Raw genomic sequence first — 23048 nt, 5'->3', positions numbered from 1 at the left:
GCATTTTTGTCCTGGGTAAGATCCAGGCCACGGAAATTAGTCAGGCAGCGTTTGCCTTGAACACCCTCAGTAATTAGCCCTTCCTTCCTTCCTTCCTTCCTTTTTTCCTTTCTTGAAATTTTTAAGGTCAGTTTATTAAGTTCAATGATGAAAGCTATTAGAAGAATATTCTCCTGAAAATTTTTTTTTCTTAGAAAAAAAAGAAGAAAGGAAAATCAACACCCTCTCAGCATAGCCACAGGTGCTGTGGCAGTCGCGCCTCTGCAGACAGGGACAGTCCATTAGTCTGTCAAATCACTCTGGCTCAGCAGGATTGTGGTCGGGATTGTCCCCACCATCCTCTAGCTCCAAGTCATCCATTTCTTGGCACAAAGACTCATCTACTTCCACACTGTTTCCAGCGTCCTCCAAGAATGGGATCTCAGATGTGGCAAAATTATGATCTGTTTCAAATAGCTGTTTCCCACTTAATTATTTTTTCCTACTTCTTCTTTCATTTGTTTCTTTTTAATTTCTAAGAGTTCTGCATCAAACTTGGCCTTCCAACTTAAGAAATTCTCAGTTGTAACAGGAGTGCAATGAAATTATTGCTTTTTGGCTTCTTTTTTCTTTTCTTCTCTTCTAGTTTTTGTTTGATCTACTATTTCATTTAATTTTTCTTGCACAGCTGTCACTAAACTAAAGGTCATCACCATACCAAGGTTTTCTTCCTCCTGTAAGGCTAATAATTTTAAAATGCCTGAGACATCATTATCTTCCAGATTTTCCTGGGGGAATAGTTCATAAAAGGGGCCTTCATCTGGGTGTTTTTCACTGTATGTAAACTTAAGAGTAGTCTGGACAGTTTTATCATTTTGTCCAGCCTCCGATGTCACAGTAACGGTGAAGCCGTGTGGATTTTCTGGTGATACTATGCGGGGATAGATGGACTCTGGAGCCTCCAGCTCGTTGCGCTGCTCCTTGGGGTGATCTGTCATTGTGGCCCTTGTCTGCTGCCCAGGGATTGCCCAGACACCCAGGCGGCGCGCTGTAGAAAAGACCACGGCTGCAGTGGGACAGCGGGCAGTGGCCGAGGGGGCACAGGTGCAGAGTCCTCAACTGGGAGGCCCGGGGCCTAAAGCCAGGCCAGGCTTTAGCTTGAATTTTCTAAATGCAGTTTCATCGTTCTGCAGATCAGCTAGGCTCACTTCAAAAAAACATGACCCTTGAGACCATCACGTGCAATTTTGCTTCCTTGAGTTCTCGTGACTAGTATTTTTCCAATATTTCTTATATTGAACATAGCTGGTGCTTTCACATCATACCAACCTGTCTTAGCAAATGGGTTAACCACTTTCTTCTTGGCTCCCTTTCTGCCATCTTTCATAAGCTGCTTGTTCTTACTGACTGCCTTGGTGCTCAGAGGGCCAAAAGGTGGCCCTGTCCTCTTGAGATGTTTGCCCTTTGCCCTGAGATCTTTGCTGTATGTATCTCACCAGCAAGGGACAGGATCTGTGGCTGGGGAGAAAAGGAGAGAGGCAGGTTCTCATGATTCCTGGGTGGTAGTGAAGCTGGAGGCCAAATGAGTCCGGGGCTCGTGCTGCCTGCGCCACTCAGCCAAAAGATCGCCATAGGAGCTGGGCCACAGAATAAGTGTTTGTTATCAGAGCACCAGTGGTCTGAGACGGCCCAAAACTGCCTTAACATTCTCAGATTGGATTTCAAGGGAAATCTGGGCGTTCCTGGGCTACATGAGGGTTCCGGGGATCTGCACGGAGCCTTCCCTGTGGCCACATGATTCTCTCTGGTGGAGCCAGCAACCTGGGAACAATGATGGGATTAGCCTGGAAAGAATGCTAGACCATAGAGATTGTGATCAATAAGCAGGGAACTGGGTGGGACAGGGGACATTCTGAGCTCAAGCCACAGGGCGTTGATCTATTGTTAAGCTATAGGTAGGTCAAGTAAAGGTGAGGCGGGGAACAAGGAGCGGCCTCTACTGTGGGGGTGCCAGCCAGGCCCTGCTTCAGTAGGATGACCTTATATCATTCAAATCAGGACACTTGAGAGTGAAAGGGGGTGCCATAATTACTCCGGTACAGCATAATTACTCTGGGACTGTCCCAGGAAAACCAGGACATATGGTCACCCTAACTCAGAACTTGGGGTAAGCAACGAAGCACAAAAGTTGCCGAAGGCAGAGAGTAGCTAGAAGAAAATACCAGTTCTGTTATCTTCGAGGGGAGGAAGATCTGTGCAGAGGCTGTTGCAGTGGGAAAGGCATAAAGGAAGCTGGGGCAGCAGGGCTGGGAGGTGGAATTAGTAAGGAATTAATAGGAAACGACCTACAGAACTGGGTGGACCAGTCAAGAACTCCTGACAGATCTTTATCACGAGGCCCTGGCTTTGGGAATGTCTCTAGCTCCCTCATTTTTCTCTTTAGGGGATCATTCCCTTTTATAAATCCAGGAAGTGTTGTTTCCTCAGAAAACTACATGTTATAGTACATGTGAAATTTTGCATGTTGTGTTAGGGATTCATGGACCCTATGTTGAGGGTCCCTCCTCCAGATTCTCTCCTCTGCTCTTTTTCTGTTCTACCTCATTCCTTGAATTGCCCAGTTTTGTCTTTAGTTGCTGATGACAGAATGCCGGCTCTTACAGGCCTGCCTTGCGGAAGGGGAACTTACTGACTCACATGACTGGGAAAGAGAGCAGGGTGGAGCTGGTCTCTGAATGTTGACTCATCCTTACTGATTTCCCCATGAGCCTGGGGCATGACTGCCAGCTGCTCTGACTTACAGCTTTGGATCCTGGCCTGGGAGGAGTCTCTACTTCCTTTTACCCCCATTTCTCTTCTAGCATTGTTAGGAAAATCCCAGAGGAGGAATCTGATTGGCTGCTTGGGTCATGTGCTCATGACTAAACCAATCACCATAATCGAGGAGGCTCTTGGAAGCCCAGTTTGGATCACAAGACTATTCCACCCTATGACCAGGGAGGCAGGGTCTATTTGCCTAGGCCTGGGGTCTGAGTGGGTCAGTCCTCAGGAAAACAATTGCCCGTGTACTTTTCTCCTCCCTGGTGGAGTTCACGCTCCTGCTCATCCATTCTTTCCCAGCCCCAGCAGGGCTTATGGGGAGGGACTAGAGACTGAGGTCCACCACTCTACCATGCTTTCATTCAGCAAGGGTTTACTGAGCACCTACTCAGTACCTGTACCTCCCTGGGCCTTAGTTTTCTCCTCTGTACAAACAAGGTCAGATTTACTATTCAAGAGTGTGTTTGTCCAGCCAACCATCCCTCTGAGCACCTACTGTATACCGAGGATACTGAGATGAGACAGTCCCTCCCTCCAGGAGCTCACATTCTAGTCAGACTATAGGCCGTGTGAAAATAGATATGCGATAGGGTTCCAGGAATCTGAAGTCTGTGCCCCATTTGGGGGAGACCAAGGCAAGACTTTTTCCAGAAAAGTATCAGTTTCCCATGGCTCTCTTGTCCCTTGCTGCCATTTGGGCAAGGAGGGTGATTTGTCTTACAAGCCCCTCATCACGTCTCTGATTCTAAGAGGAGAAAGGGCTGGTTTGGTTTTCCCTCTTGCTTTGGAAAAACCATGGAAAGTCTTTTTCTGCTGGCATTTTCCCCCTCCCCACTTCCCCACAAACGACCCCAGCTCCCAGACCTCTGCTCTCATCTCAGTTGCCAGGGCACTCTCATCTCTCATGCTTGCTCAGGCAGAAGGGGGCTCTCGTTGGCATGGATTCAGTTGGAAGTAGAGGGAAAAAAGCCAATCGGAAAAGAAACATTTCATCCCAGCCTGGGAACGGAAACCACGGGCAGGCTGTGCTTCCCTCTGTCCCAGCCAAGAACCTGGTCACCTCGAGTAAGCCCAGCTAAGAGCATCCAGCCTGGGGCCAGCAGGGTGCAGCGCTGGGGAGAGGGCACCATCACTGTCTTTACTCCACTGGTGGGACCGGATCGCACTTTCAGTGCCAGGCATAGCTACGTCGTTCTTAGTAAATGTCTACTGTTTTAAGTAAATGATTTGATTAGAAATAGTGTAAATGGTACATAATTGGCAAAATGCCTTCCCTGTCCCGGTCCCTGCCTCAGTGGGCCTCCCAGAGGCAATCAATTACAAGGCCTAGAGACAGTCTCTGTAAATTACAAACTTATACAAGGTGCGATAAACAATACAGTGAATGTTTAAATAAAAAACATTTATTACAGTAAAAGACCCATTGCCATTAATCCCCCTCAAAATACTCCCCCTCACTTCGAACACACTTACCGTTCTTGACACTTTCTGAGGCAGCTCTGGAAGTCCCCTTTCATGAGTGTCTTTAGTTGCGCTGTTGTGGCAGCCTTGATGTCCTGAATCAATTCAAAACATTTACCTTTCATGGTCATTTTGACTTTGGGGAAGAGCCAGAAGTCACGTAGTGCCAGATCTGGTGAATAAGGCAGATGAGGACACGCCGTGTTTTTATTTGACAGAAATTGCTGTACTAGAAGCGATGTGTGACACGGAGCGTTTCCATTGTGATCACAAAGTACAGTGAATGCTGCTGCCGAGTGCCATCCAACAGAAAAGCAGGGATCTTCAATATGGGAAGTGGTATTTGGATCCTTAATAACGGTGTGTGACACATTTCAACTTGTTCCATGCAGTCAGTCAGGTGTGAGCTACGGTTGAGAGAAGGTATGTGTCAAAGTGTGCCGTAAACCATCCTCCATCATGACAACGCTCCCTGTCACACATCTTCTGGTATACGGCAATTTCTGTCAAAAACATTACAGTGTGTCTTCATCCACCTTATTTACCGGATCTGGCACCGTGTGACTTCTGGCCCTTCCCTAAAGTCAAAATGACCATGAAAAGTAAACGTTTTCAATCGATTCAGGACATCAAGGCTGCCACGACAGCGCAACTAAAGACACTCACGAAAGAGGACTTCCAGAACTGCTTCAGAAAGTGGCAAGAATGATAGGATAAGTGTGTTCGAAGTAAGGGGGATTAATAGCAACATGTCTTTTACTGTAATAATTTTTTTTTAAGATTTTATTGGGGAAGGGGAACAGGACTTTATTGGGGAACAGTGTGTACTTCCAGGATTTTTTCCAAGTCAAGTTTTTGTCCTTTCAATTGTAGTTGTGGAGGGTGCAGCTCAGCTCTAGGTCCAGTTGCTGTTAGTTGCAGGGGGTGCAGCCCACCATCCCTTGTAGGAGTTGAACCGGCAACCTTGTGGTTGAGAGCCCACTGACCCATGTGGGATCGAACCGGCAGCCTTCAGGTGTTAGGAGCACAGAGCTCCAACCGCCTAAGCCACTGGGCCGGCCCCATAATAAATTTTTAATTTAAACACCATAGTCTTCAATCATACCTCATACCTATATATTCTCCTAACACGCACATGCGTACATTGTAGCAAATAGATTACCTTTGAATCCTGTGCCGTTTACAATTTTATAAGAAATTGTTTAGATTTGACCCAGTTAGAATTCCCTGAACTTCTCTATATCATATGGATTTAGAGAAATGTAAATTCAAATTTCAGGTACTAATTTGAATTTTGAAGTCCACAGCCCCACAGAAAGACCTGGTGAGAATGATTTTCCCTTTTTGACCCAACCTCTCTCCCCTAAGACACTAGTTTCTGAGAAATGGCATCCCAACCACCCAGTTGCCCTGACCAGGAACCTGGAATTTGTTCCTGACTCCTTCTCCATTTCCTTACTTTGCACATTCAAACAGGTTTACAAGCCCATGGAGTCTTCCCTCCGGCTGTCTCTCAGGTTCATCCTCTCGTGGTCGACTCTCTGCTGTGGCCTTAGTCCAGGCCCTTGAAATCCAGACCCTCTGGATTATTACAGTGGTTGCTGGTCCTGTCTCCTGATAGCAGCCTGAAGGATCTTTCTGAAATGCAAATCTGATCACATTTCTGTCCTGCAAAGAATCTCAATGGCTTCCCTCTAACCCTGGGATAAAGTCCAGCAGCTCCTTTACAAAACACACAAGCCTGTTCTTGAGTTTTTTTCTAGGGCTTTTATCTTTCCACGCTCCCTCCCTCATCCTCTCACGCCTCACAGTTCCTCCTGCCTAGGATATGTCCCTCTTGGCTCTCTCTTAGCCTTTGAAATGTGTGATAGCTTCAAAGATTAGGTTCTCCTCCTCTGGGCTCCCACAGTGCTTACCTCTGTCATATCACATTGTCCATAGATCTGCTGGTTAGTGAGCTCCTTCATCCTTAGGCCTGGATGATTTTTGTCCCTGGTTCCATAGTTACGAACAAGGTCTTACTCCTGATGAAGTACAAAGAGCATGGATATAGGTCATTCAGGGAATTTGTCAGTTTTATCTAAGTGGTCACATTTATCGGCATGAAGTTCAAAATAGTCCCTTTTTCCCTTTTACTATCTATCTGTGGACTTTGTAGTGATGTCATATCTGTCATTTCTGCTATTGGTAACTTTTTTTCCTTGATCAGTTTGGCTGGAAGTTCAATTTTATTAATCTTCTCAAAGAGCCAGATTTTAATTTCTTTGACCTTCTGTGTATATTTTCTAATTTAATGATTTTCACTTTGATCCTCATTCCCTTTCTTCTGCATACTTTGGATTTCATTTGTTCTTCTTTGTCTAGTTTCTTAAGGCGGAAGCTGAGGTCATTAATTTGAGGGCTTTCTTCTTTTCTAATGTAGGCATTTAGTGCTATAAAATTTCCTATACTTACTGCTTTAAGTGGCATCCCACAAATCTTGATATGTTGTGTTTCATTTTCATTCAGTTCAAAGTACTTCCTAATTTCTCATTTCTTTTTTGACTCATGGGTTATTTAGCAGTGTGTTATTTAGTTTTCAAATATTTGGGGATTTTCCAGAAATAATCCTTTGTGATTTCTAACTTAATTCTTTTGTGGTCAGAGAACATACTTTGTATAACTTGAATTCTTTTACATTTATTGAGACTTATATTATGGCCCAGAGTATGGTCTGTCATGTTAAATGTTCTGTGTACACATGAACAGAATGAGTATTCTGCTGGTGGTAATAGAGTGTTTTACAAATATCAATTAGGTCAAGTTTGTTTATTGTGCTGTTCAAGGCTTCTATATCCTTACTTATTTTCTGTCTGCTCATTCCATCAGTTGTTGAAGAGAGGTATTGAAATCTGACTGTACTTGTGGATTTATCTGTTTCTCATTGCAATTCTATCCATTTTTGCTTCAGATATTTAAAAACTCTGTTATTAGATGTATAAATGTTTACAGTTGTTATATCCTTCTGATAAATTGACCCCTGTATCATTATAAAATAACCTTCTTTGTCCCTGGTAATATTCCTTGCTCTGAAATCTACTTTGTCTGATTAATTAATATAGCTACTTCAGCTGTCTTTTGATTAGTGTAACCATTTCTATATCTTTTTCAATGCTTTTACTTTTAACCTACTTACCTCTATATTTGAAGTGTGTCTCTTGTAGGCAGCATACCGTTGGGTCTTTTTTTTTTTTAATCCAATTGAACAATCTCTGCCTTTTAATTAGGATGTTTAGAAATTTACATTTACTATGATTACTGTGTTTCCCTGAAAATAAGACCTAACCGGACCATCAGCTCTAATGTGTCTTTTGGAGCAAAACTTAATATAAGACCCAGTCTTATTTTACTATAATATAAGACCCGGTCTTATTTTGCTATAATATAAGACTGGGTATAATATAATATAATATAATATAATATAATATAATATAATATAATATAATATAATTAATATAATACCGGGTTTTACATTAATTTTTGCTCCAAAAGACGCGTTAGAGCTGATGGTCCGGCTAGGTCGTATTTTCAGGGAAACAGGCTATTGATATGGTTAGATTAAATCTGTCATCTGCTCTTTTTTTTCTATTTGTCTCATCTGTTCTTTGTTCACATTTCTTTTTCTGCCTTCTTTTGGAGTGAGTGCTTATGATTCCATTTATCTCCTTTGTTGGCTGATTAGCTGTACCTCTATTATTTTAGTGTTTGCTTAGAGTTTTTAATAAACATCTTTAACTTAATTGTAGTCTGCTTTCAAGTGATGTTACCACCACCCCACGTGTAGTGTATGAACCACGCGCTCCTATTTCTCCTCTCCTGGTTTATGTGCTGTTGCCATACATTTTACTTTTACATATATCCTAAACTCCACATGATACTATATTTTTGTTGTTAGAAATATTTAAGTAATTAAAAAGCCTTATTATATGTTTGCCTATGAATTTCTCCCTTCTGGTGCTTCTCATGCCTCTGTGTAGAGCTATATTTTCATCTAGTGTCATTTTCCTTCTGCCTGAAGGACTTCCTTTAAAATATTTTGTAGTGTGGGTCTGCTGGTGAAGAATTCTTTCAGCTTTTCTTTGTCTGATAAAGTCTTTATTTTGCCTTTGCGTTTAGAAAATTTCACTGGGTTTAGAGTCTGTGTTGGCAGGTGTGTTTTTTTCCTTTCAGTTCTCTAAAAACAGTGTTCCATTGTCTCACTAGCGTTGTTTCCTATGAGAAATCTCTGTCATTCTTCTCTTTGTTGCTTTGTATGTAATGTGTATTATTTTCTTTGGCTACTTTTAAGGTTTTCTTTTTATCACTGGTTTTGAGTAATTTTATGTGCTTTGGTGTAATTTTCATGTTTCTTATGCGCAGGGTTTGTTGAGCTTCTTGGATCTGTAGGTTTATACTTTTCATCAAGTTGGAAAAATATCAGCTATTTTTTGAAATATTTTTTCATCTACCTCTCTCCTTTGAGGACTCCAATTACACTTATAGGCTGCTTGGCGTTATCTCACAGCTCATTGATGTGCTTCATTTTTAAAATTCTTTTTTTCTCTACGTTTTATTTTGGGTAGTTTCTATTGCTATGCCTTCAAGTTTACAAATCTTTTCTTCTATAATGTCTAATCTACTGTTAATCCCATCCCATAGTTTTACTCTCTAGAAGCTCAATTTGGATATTTTTTTAAAAATATCTTTTGTGTGCCTCCTTAATTTTATTCTTTGCTAACTCTCCATCTGTATTCGTTCTGGGTTACTTGCAATTGATTGATTTTTTTCCCCCTCTGCATTATGGATAGTAATCACCCACTTTGTTGCATGATAATTTGATTGGCTGTCAAATGTAAATCTTACCTTGTTGTGTACTGGCTGTTTCTGTATTTCTATAAATATTCTTAAGCTTTGTTTGGGCATAGTTAATTTTCTTGGTAACAGTTTGTCCTTTTGTGTTTTGTTTTTAAGATTTGTTAGGTGGGCCCATAGCAATGTTTATCCAGTATGGGGCTAGTTATTCCCTGTAGTTGAGACAAGACCCTAAGACCCTTCTGAATACTCTACCGAAAGCCCCATGCATTACGAGGTTTTCCAGTCTGACTGAGGAGTAGGCACTGTAGCTAACTGGCCCCATGTGAGCACCTGGCACTGTTCTCTCTAATCCTCTCGAGTGGGTCTTTCCCTAGCCTCAGTAGTTTCTTCGTACACATGCACTGATCCGTGTTCTGCTGAATACTTGCAGGGGACACTCTGTAGATCTCCAGGGTTTGTTTTTCTCCTCAACCTCACTCTGCAGCTCTCTCCTCCCTGGTACTTTGTCCTGTGGACTCTAGCTGCATTGCTCTCCCCAGACTCTCAGCTCCATCTTGTCAACTCAGGAAGTCTGCGTGAATTAGAGATACTGCTAATTCATTGGACAGGAAAAACTTGATTACTCAGGAAAAACTGAAATACTCAGGAAGTGTATTGTATTGATGGTAATTACATTTTCAAGATCATGCAGGGTCAGTCAAAAAAAGCTTTTTGTGTTTGTTGCAGTCAGTTACTTACTGGAAATCTCAGAACTACGTAGGTTCATATATTGTTAGAGCTGGAAGAAGTCCTTAGAGGAGCATCTGAGCCACCCTTCTCACCTCTGTCCCTGGTAAACACATGAGGGCCTTCTTGCCTTCTCTGTAAAATTTTCCCTTGCAGTGAGTACTGTACTTTTTGTGTGTTTGCTGATGAAGTCACCTGGGTTTCAGATTCTGCTTTTCTGGTCATACACAAGTATTTATTTTACCATGTCTAAATGGAGTGCATTAGCTCCAGGTCACGGAGAGCAAATTAGGGCAACAGGGAGGTACATAACAGAAGGTGGCTGCTCTGAAAGATGCTCTCGGCGTCGCTAGCCTGACTGAACTCGCCCACTGTGTGGGAATAAATACAGCAGCGTGGGGACAGCCTTTTCTCCTACAGTAGGAGGCTCTTTTCCACACGTGAGCCGGGGATATTGTCTGAGCAGCGATGGACACAGAAACAGCCTCTGTCTGAGCTTAAAGATGCTTTTTGGCTTCTGAGACCTTTGTGTGGGCCCTGTAGATCCATGCTGTTCCTGCCACCTTTATACAGGGCAGAGAAATGAGAGTCCAGCCCCGCCCCTGTCTTCTGAAGCCGCGGGCAAGAACAACTGCACCAGTGTGGGGGAAGTACTGGGGAATGAGGCAGACGAGCGCCTCGTGTCCATTCGTTTTTTTCTTTTTCTTCTAACTGGGGACTTAGGAGAGCATTTCAGGTAGCTTTCCAGGTCTTTCATGTGTCAGCATGAGCTTTTAAATGGGGTTTGCAAAGGCCAGAGTATGGAAATTGGATAAAAGAGCATTAGGCAGACTGTTTTCCTTATGTCGGGGGAATGGCTGGTTTATTTATAGCAACTTAATTTGGAGATAACAAGAGTAGAGGTTGTGAGAAGAGCCCTGGGCTGGACCCCTGGGTTCTCGTCCTGATTCTTCCTCTAACTCGCTGCAGGAGCCTGGCACGCTGTGTCACCTTTTCTGGGCATCTAATGAGACTGGTTGGACTTCAGTATCTCCAAGAGTCCTTCAGGCCCCCCCTGCTTTTGGTGCCAAGATTGTAACTCTTGATCAAGGTTTGGTGGGATCTCTAATGCCATGTGGTGCAGTGATGGTTACTAATAACCGTCCACGCATTGTCAGTTCTTTGATATTGGTGGGGAACTTTGTTGCTTTGACTTTGGATCTTTTCTTGCCCATATACACAGGGCAGATGGCAGCTGACCCCAGCAAGGTGACTAGTGGCTGGAGGTCCAGGCGTGGTTCTCTTGGCTGAGGGTACCCTGAATTTCTGAGGTTTATTCATGGGCAGAATGAGCAAGGAGCATCTGAATGATTGTTCCCCCAGCTTCACTCAGCTCCCTGCCTTGACCAGGCTGCTGAGGGGTCTTCGGAATTCTCACTTAGTGTTGCATTTGTCTGTAAGTGTCCTCTGGAGTATGTTTGTGTTTGCCATGGAGTTCATGCTGAGAGTGAGAAAGAAGCAGCACTCTCCTCCTTCCCCCTCAGCCCTTCTTTGTAACTTCTGCCAGATGAATTCAGTAGAATCTTAGGTCTTTGAAAGAACTGTAGACACCATCATTCATTTAGTGGGAGGGTGTTACTGGGCCTTCCTTCCACCAAAATGCCTGAATCTCTTTATATGAGTAACAAGTGTCCAGTTATGACTTCTTAGCACCTGTTGAGATGTGCTAGGCTAACGGCCCCTGTAGTGAATGCCCCCAGATCGGGGCAGCCACTCTTGCCTTCCTCAGCAACTCTTCAAAGAGAAGTCAAGTCTGCCTCTGCCTAGGAGAAAGGAATGTGCTATCTAGTTGTATTGAACTGATGGATTCTCTGAAAATGGTTTCCGTACAGTTACTAATAGATGGCTTGCAGGACTTTCGGTCCTGGGTAGCTCTTCTATATTTTTCCTCCAAATAGCTGTTTAGCGTGTCTAATGAAGCAACTGTCTGGAGACCAATGTTTATTTCAACATGGTTGGAGTTGTTTTTGCTTCAGCTTTCAGAGCCAATAAAGCTGGTTATTAGATTCTGTGATTGCTGCTGTAATTACTCTCTTGGAACCAGCAAAGGCATAATTAAACATGGAGATTCCAAGGACTATTTTTTTCCGTCTAAAAGCAGCCTCTTAAACTTCCATTGGCCAGGGTTAGATTTCAATTGTCAAAGCCATTGTGCTTATAAATGACACTGAGATTCTTTGGCAGAAAAGAGATTTCTTTATATGCCCCTTCTTTGAATATTTGGTTTAGATGAACTCCTTGCCCAATACTTGAGTTTTTTTCCACCACCCCGTTTTATTGAGATATAATTGACATATAATATTGTATTTGTTGTAGGTGTATAGCAATGATTTGATATATATATAGTATTGCAAATAATGATCACCACAATAAGTTTCGTTAACATCCATCACCTCACACAGTTATGAATTGTTTTTTCTTCTGGTGAGAATCTAGTACTTGTTTTTTCAATCAACTGTCAAGAATTTGGAGAAGTGTAAGGCAAGACAGTAAGCGCTGGTACATATTTATGTAAAACATTGGGCTTGGACCTTTAGACTTTGGCTACATATAGCAGCAGATTTCTATGGTCAGAAATAAGGTTGGGATGGAGTACGTTTTACTTTAAGTGTAATAGTATGCAGGCAGAGTGGCATTTTACTCATTTAGTTTGCCCTAAGCTATACTTCACCCTGGTGTCACACGTTTGTAAGATACAGAGTGGGTTCAATGCTGTGAATATGTTTACACGTATTCTTGCAGCCCAAATGCTGGCTCCGTGTCAGATGTAAAGGTTATTTTACTCATGAACCATGGATGGAAGGGGGAAATTAATCGTGTACTCCTTCTGTTTGGAGTTCTCGTTCAGTTGAGAAATATACACAGGAGTTACACTGGGGAAAGCAAGTCAACTCCCTGCCAGACCCCATCCTGGAGCTCACTGCATGGAGGGGAAGAGACTGTGAACTCTGCAGGCTGGAGGGGGCGCCCTGGAGGGCCAGGCTGTTTGCTCGGGACTTTTCCTAGTCTCAGAGAGGGCACACCTTATGGTGAGGCCAGCGGGAAGGGCAGGCAACAGAGAAGTTCCCGTTTTATGAGCTAGGAGGGATGGAGGGAAAGAGTCCTGCCAAATGTTTGTTTTAGTCTGTGTTTCAATGAGATATTACTATTTCTCCTTTAAGTCAGAAGTACACAGGAGATAAAATATGCGTGCACCCCACACGAGGAATCCTATATAGAATATAGGGGGGAAAAAACAACCCATAAAAAACAGATGAAGTTGAAGATTCAGGTTAATAATATATTAAGTACTTACTGTGTACTAGTGATTGTGCTGGATGTTGGTCTGTAAAGATGAATGATGTAATTATTAGGTTTATATCCCCGCACAAGTAATTGCGGGTTTTGCAATTATTTTTAACCTTTTAAACCGCAATTACTTGTGCACCAACCTAATATTTCATTCATGGGGGTACTCTTGCTTAGCTCCCCAGTATGTTTGGGTATTTGCTTCCCGATAGATCATTTATTGCTTGGGGGATTTTAGAAGTAGGGTGAAGATCAGAGAACTGTAAGATTGGCATACAAGGAGTCACTGCCAATTGGAAATGTGTCAGAGAGAAAGTTAAAGTAGTTCTAAATCGATGATGTTAATAGGGAAAGAATAAATTTGGTTCCTGCTACATTCAGGACACTGAAAAGCAAGGCAGATGTTTGTTCTTAATTGTTGGCTCTTGAGAACTGCCCCAGTCACCTGCATCATTCTGAGCCTGTGTGGGAAGAGCAGAGGCTTAGGGGTTTACGCAGACCAGTGGTTCAGCGCCCTCCTCCCCACCTAACAGCAGCGTGACTTGGATGAGCCGCTTTTCCTTTCTGATCCCCAGTCTCCTTGTTAGTATGGATCTGGGATCTCCGCCCCATGACTGGGTTCGGGGAGGAGGAGGAGGAGGAGGAGGAGGGGATTGCTGCAGCCGCTTGCTTGCTTACCGCGCAGAAAGTGCTCAGAACACCTTGTTGAATCTGGACTGGTGGACAAGTCGTTATAGGCTGGGCTATGCCATGGGTGGTGGGGATGGCTGGAGAGGACCTGGGAAAGCAGTACCTGTGGAACATTGGCCTGCGAAGCCTTGAGAATCACTTGCTGATGGGGATGTGATTGCATCGGTTTCTGTGGAAAAGCATCAGGGCTTCAACTAAGGAAGTCACGAGGAAGCAGCCCCAGGCCTGAGCACTTATATCCCAGGACTCTTCTCAGGATATCCTCTCTCTGTCATGACGGTCAATGGCAAAGGCATTCAGACCTGGTCCTGGGCTCCCAGAACCTGGCTTGTGGCCAGAATCCCAGTCCCTTGTCTCCTGCAGGACCTTGCAGGCCATGTTAAACCATATGGAGGTTTTGTCCAATGGGCCAAGGGAGCTGAGGGTTTTTAAGCAAAGCGGTGACATGGTTAGATTGGCACTCCCTCCTCTATGTTCCCACAGTCCCCTTAACACTCCCTCCAGGGCAGGACCCTACCTTTTTCATTAAGCGAGAGGCAGAACAGTCAGAATGACAGGCATGGCCTTTAGTTCCATACCTGGCTGAATCCCCTGGTGCTGCAGTCACTAGTACACAGGAAGCGCTGCTCGCCACCTGCTGATCTGAGTTAAAGACCTTTCTGAACCTCATTTTCCTGCTAAAAAGCGTGGTCCTTTCTACCTTAAAGGGTTGCTGTTGTGAGGTACTTGTATAGCACGCATGACTTAGTACTAGCAGAGGGCAAAGGTGTTCAGTAAGGGTTCTTGGGGACCCTGGGGTATGGCTACAAGTTGGATTTCTTGAAGTCATAGGTCATTCTGGCCATTCACACCAGAATCCAGGTTGATAACAGGCTGAATGGCTTTTCAGCTTTTAATGAGGCACATTTCATTCTTCTGCAGATTTTTTGTAATTTCTATTTAGCCTGCTTTATTCTTTAGCTGGAGGAATTTTCCTGGTGGTTTTATCTGCTGCTTTTGGAGGAACCATGGACTAAGGTGCAGGCCAAGCCTGTTTACCCTTGGCAGGTGGTTCTCAGGACCCAGTCCTAGGCTGACAGGGAGTGTGAGCAGAAGGAACCTGGAATCTACTGATGTGACTTAGGGAGAAACCACAGTCCCGTGGGGGAGGTGTTTGATTGTCGCCTACAGCCTGCAGGAGATGGCTCTGGTCTGGAGTCTGGGACACATGTGCCTGGGCATATGTGTGTCCTTATGTGTGTGAGACCAGTGCTGGCTAGGTCCTGGTGGGGGCTGGGCAGCTTCCCTGCCTCACTTCACTCCTCCTGCCGGAGTCTGTGCTGAGCCTCCTTCCTGGCTTTGTTACCCGTCTAAGAGGTGTGCTACACACCGTGTTTAGTGTAAAGAGGGGAACTGAGGCAGTAAGAGGGAGGAAGCCTGGGTTTTGAGTAGAAAGATGCAGTTTTGGCCCTTGCTCTGCCACAAATTCACCTTGGTCAAACTGCTTGCCCTGACTGGCTCTTAAAACAAGATGATCTCTACAGCGTAACGCGCCAGAAGATGAGGTAGATGGTGACACTGACGTGACCAAATGGTCAGACTCTAGATTTGTCCCTTGCAGGGAGTTGTCTTTATTTTGTTGTATTTTCTATGATAGAGAGGGCTCTAGTAACCATCTTCAGGCCTGGGGCTTTCTGCTTTTGTTGAGTATATTTCCAGAAGGAAACTACTGGGTCAAAGGGCAGGAACATCATTATGGGTGTTGCTGTGCGTTGCCATGTCACTTTTCAGAAGCATTATAGCAACTTACATCTGTCAGCTGTGTGTGAGAGAGCATTTTAACCCTCACTGATCCATGATCAGGAATAGGCATTATTTATTATTTTTGTAATGTAGTTGGCATAAAATGACACCTTAAAGTTGCCTTATCATAATGAGAGCTGCTGTTCTTTGGGTGTCCACTGTTCACTGTTTTGCTAGGTGCCTACGTGTATCATCTCATTTACTCCTCACAGCGCACCTGTCAGGGACGCCAAGTAGCTCACCTGAGTCTGCAAACTGGCGTTTGAACCGGAGGCATTTTGACCTCAAAGCACATTTTTTTCTCTGGATGGTTCTCCATACTTTGATGTGTGTGTGTGTGTGTGTGTGTGTGTGTGATATTACCAGAGAATGCGAACTTTTGCTTGTATGCTTGGTTACATTTTGAAGTATGTGAATTTTGTCTAATTTTCTGAGAAAAACCGAATATGCTCTTTGTATAGAAGAGATTATTAATCCTCTATTATAGTGGAAGCAACTGAGGTGCATCCATTACAAGTAGGGAGAAGACACAAGTGACCTCTAGGACATTACTGTGTCTGGCCTCCCTGAAACCCTGTGTCCTCCCCATGCAGCGGCCCTCCAGGCCCTGAAGCGCAAGAAGCGGTATGAGAAGCAGCTGGCGCAGATCGACGGCACGCTGTCGACCATCGAGTTCCAGCGAGAGGCCCTGGAGAACGCCAACACCAATACGGAGGTGCTCAAGAACATGGGCTACGCCGCCAAGGCCATGAAAGCCGCCCACGATAACATGTACGTGGCCACTCCCGGGTGGAGGGGGGCAGCCGCGCGCAGGCAGCGGGAATGCTTGCAAGCCCAGGCCATGGCCTTGGGCAGACCCCCTTGACTTACCCATTCCAGCACCTGAGTTTGTTTTAGTTTGCATTCTTTTTGGAACTCCTTCTAAAACGGATTATGTATCGTGCTGCCTTCGGAAGCAAATCTCGTGGAATGAAACAGGGTTACTGTGATGAGCATAGAGTTTCGAGCTGGAAAGATCCTTAGAAGGACCTCCCTCTCACTCGGGCTTCTGATTATCAAGGTGGGGAAACCATGTCCCAGAGAGGGGAGGTGACTTGCCCTGGGTTATGTATGAGCTTGGATAGAACTGGGATTGAAACCAATGCCCATGACTTTTTCCTGATGCCGTCAGGGCTCCTGAAACGTGGTACCTCCAAGGGCTTTGGATCTCTCTACTTTTTTTCCCCCTTGATTCATGCTGATCTTTTATTTTTTTCATTGTACCATTTTTTATTAGTTTCTAGTGTACAAAACAAGATAATGATTAGACATTTACACATCTCACAAAGTGATAACCCAAGTCTACTACCCATCTGAAGGATCTCTCTATTCTTACGTGTGCTCTTGGTGGAAGTTTCGCCTCGCCCCTTGTTCGCAGGCTTTGGCTGTGATATTGACAGTGTTCTTGACTTCAGCAGCCCCTCCTGAATGTGGCTACTACCCCCCCATAAACAGTGGCCTAAGAAACTGGATAACCAAACTTGTTTCACTGGTAATTAAAGTTCAGGGTGACACTAGGCTCCAAATGAGGGCCTGTCCCATGAACACAATTTTGCATGTGTTTTAGTGCTTGGATTTGGCAGCATATGTTTGGGGGTGCTTGGAACCCTTTTTTTTAGCTTCCTTTTGGGTACTCAACCATGCTGTAGAACAGGGGTTGGCAAAATGCAGCCTGTGGGCTTGCCATCTATTTTTTTAAATAAAGTTTTATTGAAATAACTTGTGCCCATTAATTTACATATTTCCTATGGCTGCTTCTGTGCTATACAGCAGGGTTGAGTATTTCCAGCAGAGATTGTATGGCCCATAAATTCTAAAATATTTACCATTTGTCCCTTTACAGGAAAGTTTCTTTATCCTTCCTCTAGAAATGTGGGGTTGCAGGAAAAGTAGCCTTTAAATAAGTGAGATGTTGTCTGAGGGTGGGTTTTCATTGGGCTGAGCTTCCTAAGTGTGGTGCGTGTTTGTTGTTTCTGTTTTCTCCAGGATGCCTAGCACAGAGCGCATCTCAGTAAATACTGTGCACACTTTGAAGTCTATGTGTATATATTATATTGATTAATTGTATGTTTGTACAATTGAGATTGACAGTGTATAGACAATAGTTCTGCATGTTTGCCTTTGGGGTCTAGTAGAGAAGCCATGAGTGGATTTAAGTATAGTGGCATGGCTACATTTTATGATCTGTGATTTTACCTCCTCTGTACATAGTTGCCCTTGAGCTTGAAGTAGAGCTGTTGGCCCAGGAGTTAAAGTCCCACGGTCTCATGAGAGAATGTAACTGTGGCACCAAACTTTGCTAAGCCTTATTTCCTTAGGATGTTGGGTTAGGTGACGTCCAGGGACACTTCCATCCTCGTGATTCTGTGATTCCCTATTTTAAAGGGGAGGAAGGAGACAATAAAGACAAAAAAGTAATTCCTCACGGGGAGTAATTGTAGGGGTGGAGCTGGGAAGCAGATTGTATGGGACAGGGTTTCTGCTTCTGCCTCACAGACTGATGGCTCTTTACACAGACTGATGGTTGATATGACATCTGTCCATTTCATTTAAAGGGACATCGATAAAGTTGATGAGTTAATGCAGGACATTGCTGACCAGCAAGAACTTGCAGAGGAGATTTCAACAGCTATTTCAAAACCTGTAGGGTTTGGAGAAGAGTTTGACGAGGTGAGTGGTTTCATGCAAATCACCTAAGTTTCACAAATGACACCGGCTGCCCTTTGATGTGCTAGTGACAGCTCTGGCCGGGAGTATGTGGTTTGGAAATTACCAGTTCTTAACCCTCCAGAGATTTGGACATACAAAGCGTGGTATTAACCCTCCCTAATTCTTGAATTTGGGGGATGCTTTCACTGTTTGGGGTAGAAGCTTAGGTGGAGCAAAGAAACCTTAGTTGGGACCCCTTAGCAGGTTTTAGGTCAATAATTGGCTTCGACAAGTAGTACCTTTCCATGGTGGGCCCCGGGCTCAGAGCTGGGGCAGCTGAAGTGACCATGCTGTGGAGCAGTTTACAAGATTTGTCCTCAGACAACTCTGACCTGAGCTAAAGGTGAAGCCAACGAAGGAGCATTTACATCTGAGCCCTGAGGGATCTGTCTGCACTTTGGCCACCTACCAGTTTGTGCTGTAGCAAGTAGGACTCTGAGTCTCTTAGGTTTTTAAAATACAGTAATAGGCCCTGTTGAAGGTATTTCCTTCTGTCTTAGAATTGAGTCCACTGAAGGTCAGGCCCTCTCCACTGAACCTGATTCTTTGTGTTCTCTGATTCCCACAGCGTAGCTGATAAAACAGCTTGCGGCTCTTACCCTTGGCTGCCAGCACCAGGGTTCTCATGTTTTCAGACTAGAGTTTGATGGACTAGTCAGGTTAAATTCAGCTCAGCAAGCATTCCTGCACATTCACATAGTGCGCCCAGTACTGAGATAAAAACCAGAAATGAAAAGATCCAGGCCCTTCTCTCAGGATGCACACAGCCTGGTCAGGATGCAGATATCAGTTACTGGTCGGCTGTGTGTTCTGTTCACCAGTAGAGGCATGTTTAGGGCATTTGAGTCACAAAGTGTGGACCTGGAGTTCCTCTCCCCTTGACCTTCTCAGAAGGGGTGTGTGTCCCCTAGCCATCAGGCAAGAGGTACTGCTGAGGGCAGGGATTCCGGGGGTGTCTCTCATTCTTGTGCTTCTTTTCACCAGGATGAGCTCATGGCAGAATTAGAAGAACTAGAACAGGAGGAACTAGACAAGAATTTGCTGGAAATCAGTGGACCTGAAACAGTCCCTCTACCAAATGTTCCCTCTATAGCCCTACCATCAAAACCCAGTGAGTACTTCTTATCCAGAGTCATGACACACCCATGACACCACGGGGTGGGTGATCGTGGTCGGTTGGCCTCAGTTTGGGTCCTGAGTTGCCCAGGGTTAAGAACCTGGTGGGATCTGTTGTGACGGCCCCAGAGACAATGTTACGTGCCCATTCCCAGTTTGTCTTTAGAACAGCGTTTCTTACCCTCAGCACTGTTGACAAAGCCGTGTCATTCTTTGGTCCGGGGCTGGGAGGGCGGCCTAGCCTGTGCACCGTAGATGTTTAGTAGCACTCCTGGCCTCTGCCCACTAGATGCCAGTAGCACCCTCCTTCCCAAGTTGTGACAACCAAAACTGTCTCCAGATGTTGCCAGAGGTGCCCTTGGGGATGAGGTGGGGACCTCTGGTAGTACTCTAGAATGATTTTCCCTGTGTCACCAAAGACGAGAAAATTCCAGGCACTGGGAGAAGGTGTGAGAGCTTAATTCCAGGACAGCTCTTGCTCCCAGTCTAGAATCTTGTGCTGTGCACCCTGGAAAAACCCAGGGCCTCAGAGGCAGTCACGCTGGGATGGAAACAGCGTGGCTTTTTTAGAGACCTCGTTCTAGAAAACCTTAATTTCTTTCTGTTTGCTCCTTTCCCTTCCCTCTGCCATTATTTCACCGTTGGTCAGAAGTATTCCACACAGAGCTAGAAAAGGTGAAGCAGTTTGATTTGGCATGGAGAGGGCACCCAGGGAGCAGGGTGTGACCAAGTTGTAATCACCTCACTCCCACATTTCAAGGGGGAAACGGCCCCTCAAGTCGAGGGGGTCCCAACGCTGTCCAGCAAGCCCCCTGCAGGTATAGAGAGGTGGTTGAAGCCACTTTAGAGGGGAGATGGGGCTGGTGAAGATTAGATCTCTTCTGAGGTTCCCACTCTCCCCCACCGTGGGTGCTCAGGGACTGAGGCCTCGCCTGCATCCTGACTCTCGGTGTGGACTCCTTTCTTGGCCGTGCCCCCCATGGGTGGAATGGAGGTGCTGGGGGAAGTATGCCTGGTTATCTGGAGTTTCACGTTGCAGCTTTTAGGCACAGAGAGAAGCAGTCTGCTGATAGCCTGGAGATGAGGTGGCTGCAAGGGCAGGGCTGTTTTGCAGACGCCATGTAACACAGCCCTGGCACCCAGCCAGCGTTGAGAGTTCTGCAGCCAGCTCTCCTAAACTGCCTTTTCTTTCGTCACATAGCCAAGAAGAAGGAAGAGGAAGACGACGACATGAAGGAATTGGAGACCTGGGCTGGAACCATTTAATTGATCCAGCGCGAGCTGGGCCCAGACAGACTCTGGTGGCCTGCACAGCGGGCAGACGTGTGCGTGTGCGTGTGCGGGGCAGGCAGGACACGGTGCAGGCAGGTTCCATCGCTCTCGAATCTCCCTCCAAAGCAGTAGGGCCACATCACTGCTTATTCTGCATAGCATGGTCTGCACCCAGCAAGGTGGGTGGGGGGAGGGGTGGGGGGTGGGGTGGGAGGTGCCTGCTGTTTATAATGTTGAATTTCTGTAAAATAAACTGTATTTGCAAATCCAACATTGAGCTTCTGGACTACGCTAACTCCACTGCTGAACCTCAATGGAAAGGGTCGACCGTTTGCAGTTGAAATGATCTGAAAATGTAGTCTCTGTCCTTTTAAGTCAGTTGACTCGTCGCACATCTCTTTGTAAGACTTGTATGGTCCTGGCAGAAAAATCGGTTTTTAAAAGCCATAGATAGGCTTTGTCCTTAGCTGTAATAATGCATCTGATGTTGGTTTCCTCGAGAGCTGTATTTCTGTCCATCACCTGTGTACTGGCCCCTGTGTTTCCTACTCTAGCCCATTCCTTATTCCCACTCCCCTGGTCTTTTGGACTTTGTGACACTAATTTGAAATGGATGACGTTCACTTGAGAGCAAATGAGATTGTTAGAGTTAAATTCCAGCTATACATTTTTCTAACATGGCTCTAAGGTCCTTGTTGCTGTTTGTGATAACTGATAGATAACTCATTGGAAACATGTGCATACATTTATATTCAGATGAAATTATGGTTTGCACTGTCTATTAAATATCTCGATTAATTTTCATACTTTGCCGTTGTGTTTAATCAATCTGTCATTTGCTTCAGGAGTTGACCCTTTCCAGGCTAGCATGGTCCAGTGGAGTCTGGAAACATATGGAAGATTTGAGCATGACATATCAACAATTTGAACCAGAACAGAGTGTGTCTTCCTAGAACTGTGTTTAGGCTCTGAAAGCCACAGGTCTATAGCCTTCGCTTGGGGACCCTCTGGGAACAGTTCAGGAGTGAGGTGGTTCTTTGTAGATCCAGGGTCTCCCCTAGTTCTTCTCTATCAGCGTCCATGGGCAATGTCCACAGGACAGCAGCCTCCCCCGGTTGGAAACCATGGTGTGCCCACTGACTAGGCCCATCGGGTGCAATGGTGCATTGAAAAAAGTGGCCTTTCCCATGGGGAGGAGGTATAGGGCCGTGACTGAGAATCTAGGACGCAAATGATAGTCTCAGGTCTGCTGTAGCTTGGGCCTGGCCTCTTTACTCTCTTTACTTTTCTTTAGTCTTAGGAGGTCTGACAATTAAGTTCGCGAACTCATCCTAGAAAAAGTGCTACATACCTCATTACTGAATATCACTGCAGTCACTTTTGAAGTACTCCCCTTGGGAAGCTGTGCACTGATGCCAGTGCCTAGTCCACCCTTCAAAGCAATTTTGGAACTCTTTTTCTAGAATGGCCATCAGAGCTATCATCGTATTACCCTTGATGTCCTGAATGTGTCATCAAAATGTCTTCCTTTCAATATTTCCTTTATCTTCAGGTAAAGAAAGAAGTCATTGGGGGCCAGATCAGGTGAGGAGGGAGGGGGTTCCAATATAGTTATTTGTTTACTGGCTAAAAACTCCCTCACAGACAGTGCCGTGTGAGCTGGTGCATTGTCGTGATGCAAGAGCCATGAATTGCTGGCAAGTAGCTCAGGTCATCTAACTTTTTCACGGAGCCTTTTCAGCATTTCCAAATAATAAACTTGGTTAACTGTTTGTCCGGTTGGCACAAATTCCTAATTAATAATCCCTCTGATATCAAAAAAGGTTAGCAACATCATTGCAATAAGTTCGCGAACTTAATTGTCATACTTCGTGTACTCCCTTAAGAATCTGATGAATGCTATGGACCCTCTCCTTCATAAAAATGGATCTATGCATGTTCAGCCTTAATTATGTATGCAGGGGGGCAGAATTGAGAGCATCCCTCCTCCAGGGCCCATCTTCAAACCTCTTAAGATTAAAACCAATCTCAATCTATGTAATTTTACTAACAATTGTCACTCCAATTAAAAAATATATATCATTTAATTAATGGAGGCACTGAGTCTAGAACTATTGAGAGAAAAGAAAATAAATAAAACAAGCCCATTAAAAAAAAAAACCAATCTCAGTTCAGAAATAAACACTACCATCGCACACTGGGTACCCTGGGGCATGTTGGCCACCCTCCTTGGATCTCATTTTCCCATATGTGAAACAAGGGGGTGGGTCCTATCTGTGAATCGGCCCATACCC

General features: G+C 44.8%; 1 protein-coding gene and 1 pseudogene across 1 annotated transcript in view; one reads left to right on the top strand and one right to left on the bottom strand.

Moving 5' to 3' along the window:
- CHMP4B (charged multivesicular body protein 4B) overlaps positions 1 to 21558 on the top strand; it is a 41574-nt gene extending 20016 nt beyond the window's left edge. Inside the window, exons 2-5 of the mRNA XM_019733904.3 lie at positions 16212 to 16389; positions 18213 to 18327; positions 19351 to 19477; positions 20684 to 21558. Coding sequence (XP_019589463.1) covers positions 16212 to 16389; positions 18213 to 18327; positions 19351 to 19477; positions 20684 to 20748 — 485 coding nt within the window. The 3' untranslated portion in view covers positions 20749 to 21558. The remainder of the gene's footprint in view (positions 1 to 16211; positions 16390 to 18212; positions 18328 to 19350; positions 19478 to 20683) is intronic.
- On the bottom strand, positions 158 to 1068 carry LOC109448504 (RWD domain-containing protein 1 pseudogene; annotated as a pseudogene).
- Positions 21559 to 23048: the final 1490 nt, after the last annotated feature.

Source organism: Rhinolophus sinicus, chromosome 13 (assembly GCF_057876585.1).
Source record: "Rhinolophus sinicus isolate RSI-liver-muscle chromosome 13, RSI-T2T, whole genome shotgun sequence".
Taxonomy (NCBI): domain Eukaryota; kingdom Metazoa; phylum Chordata; class Mammalia; order Chiroptera; family Rhinolophidae; genus Rhinolophus; species Rhinolophus sinicus.
This window is presented reverse-complemented; position numbering and strand designations above follow the sequence as displayed.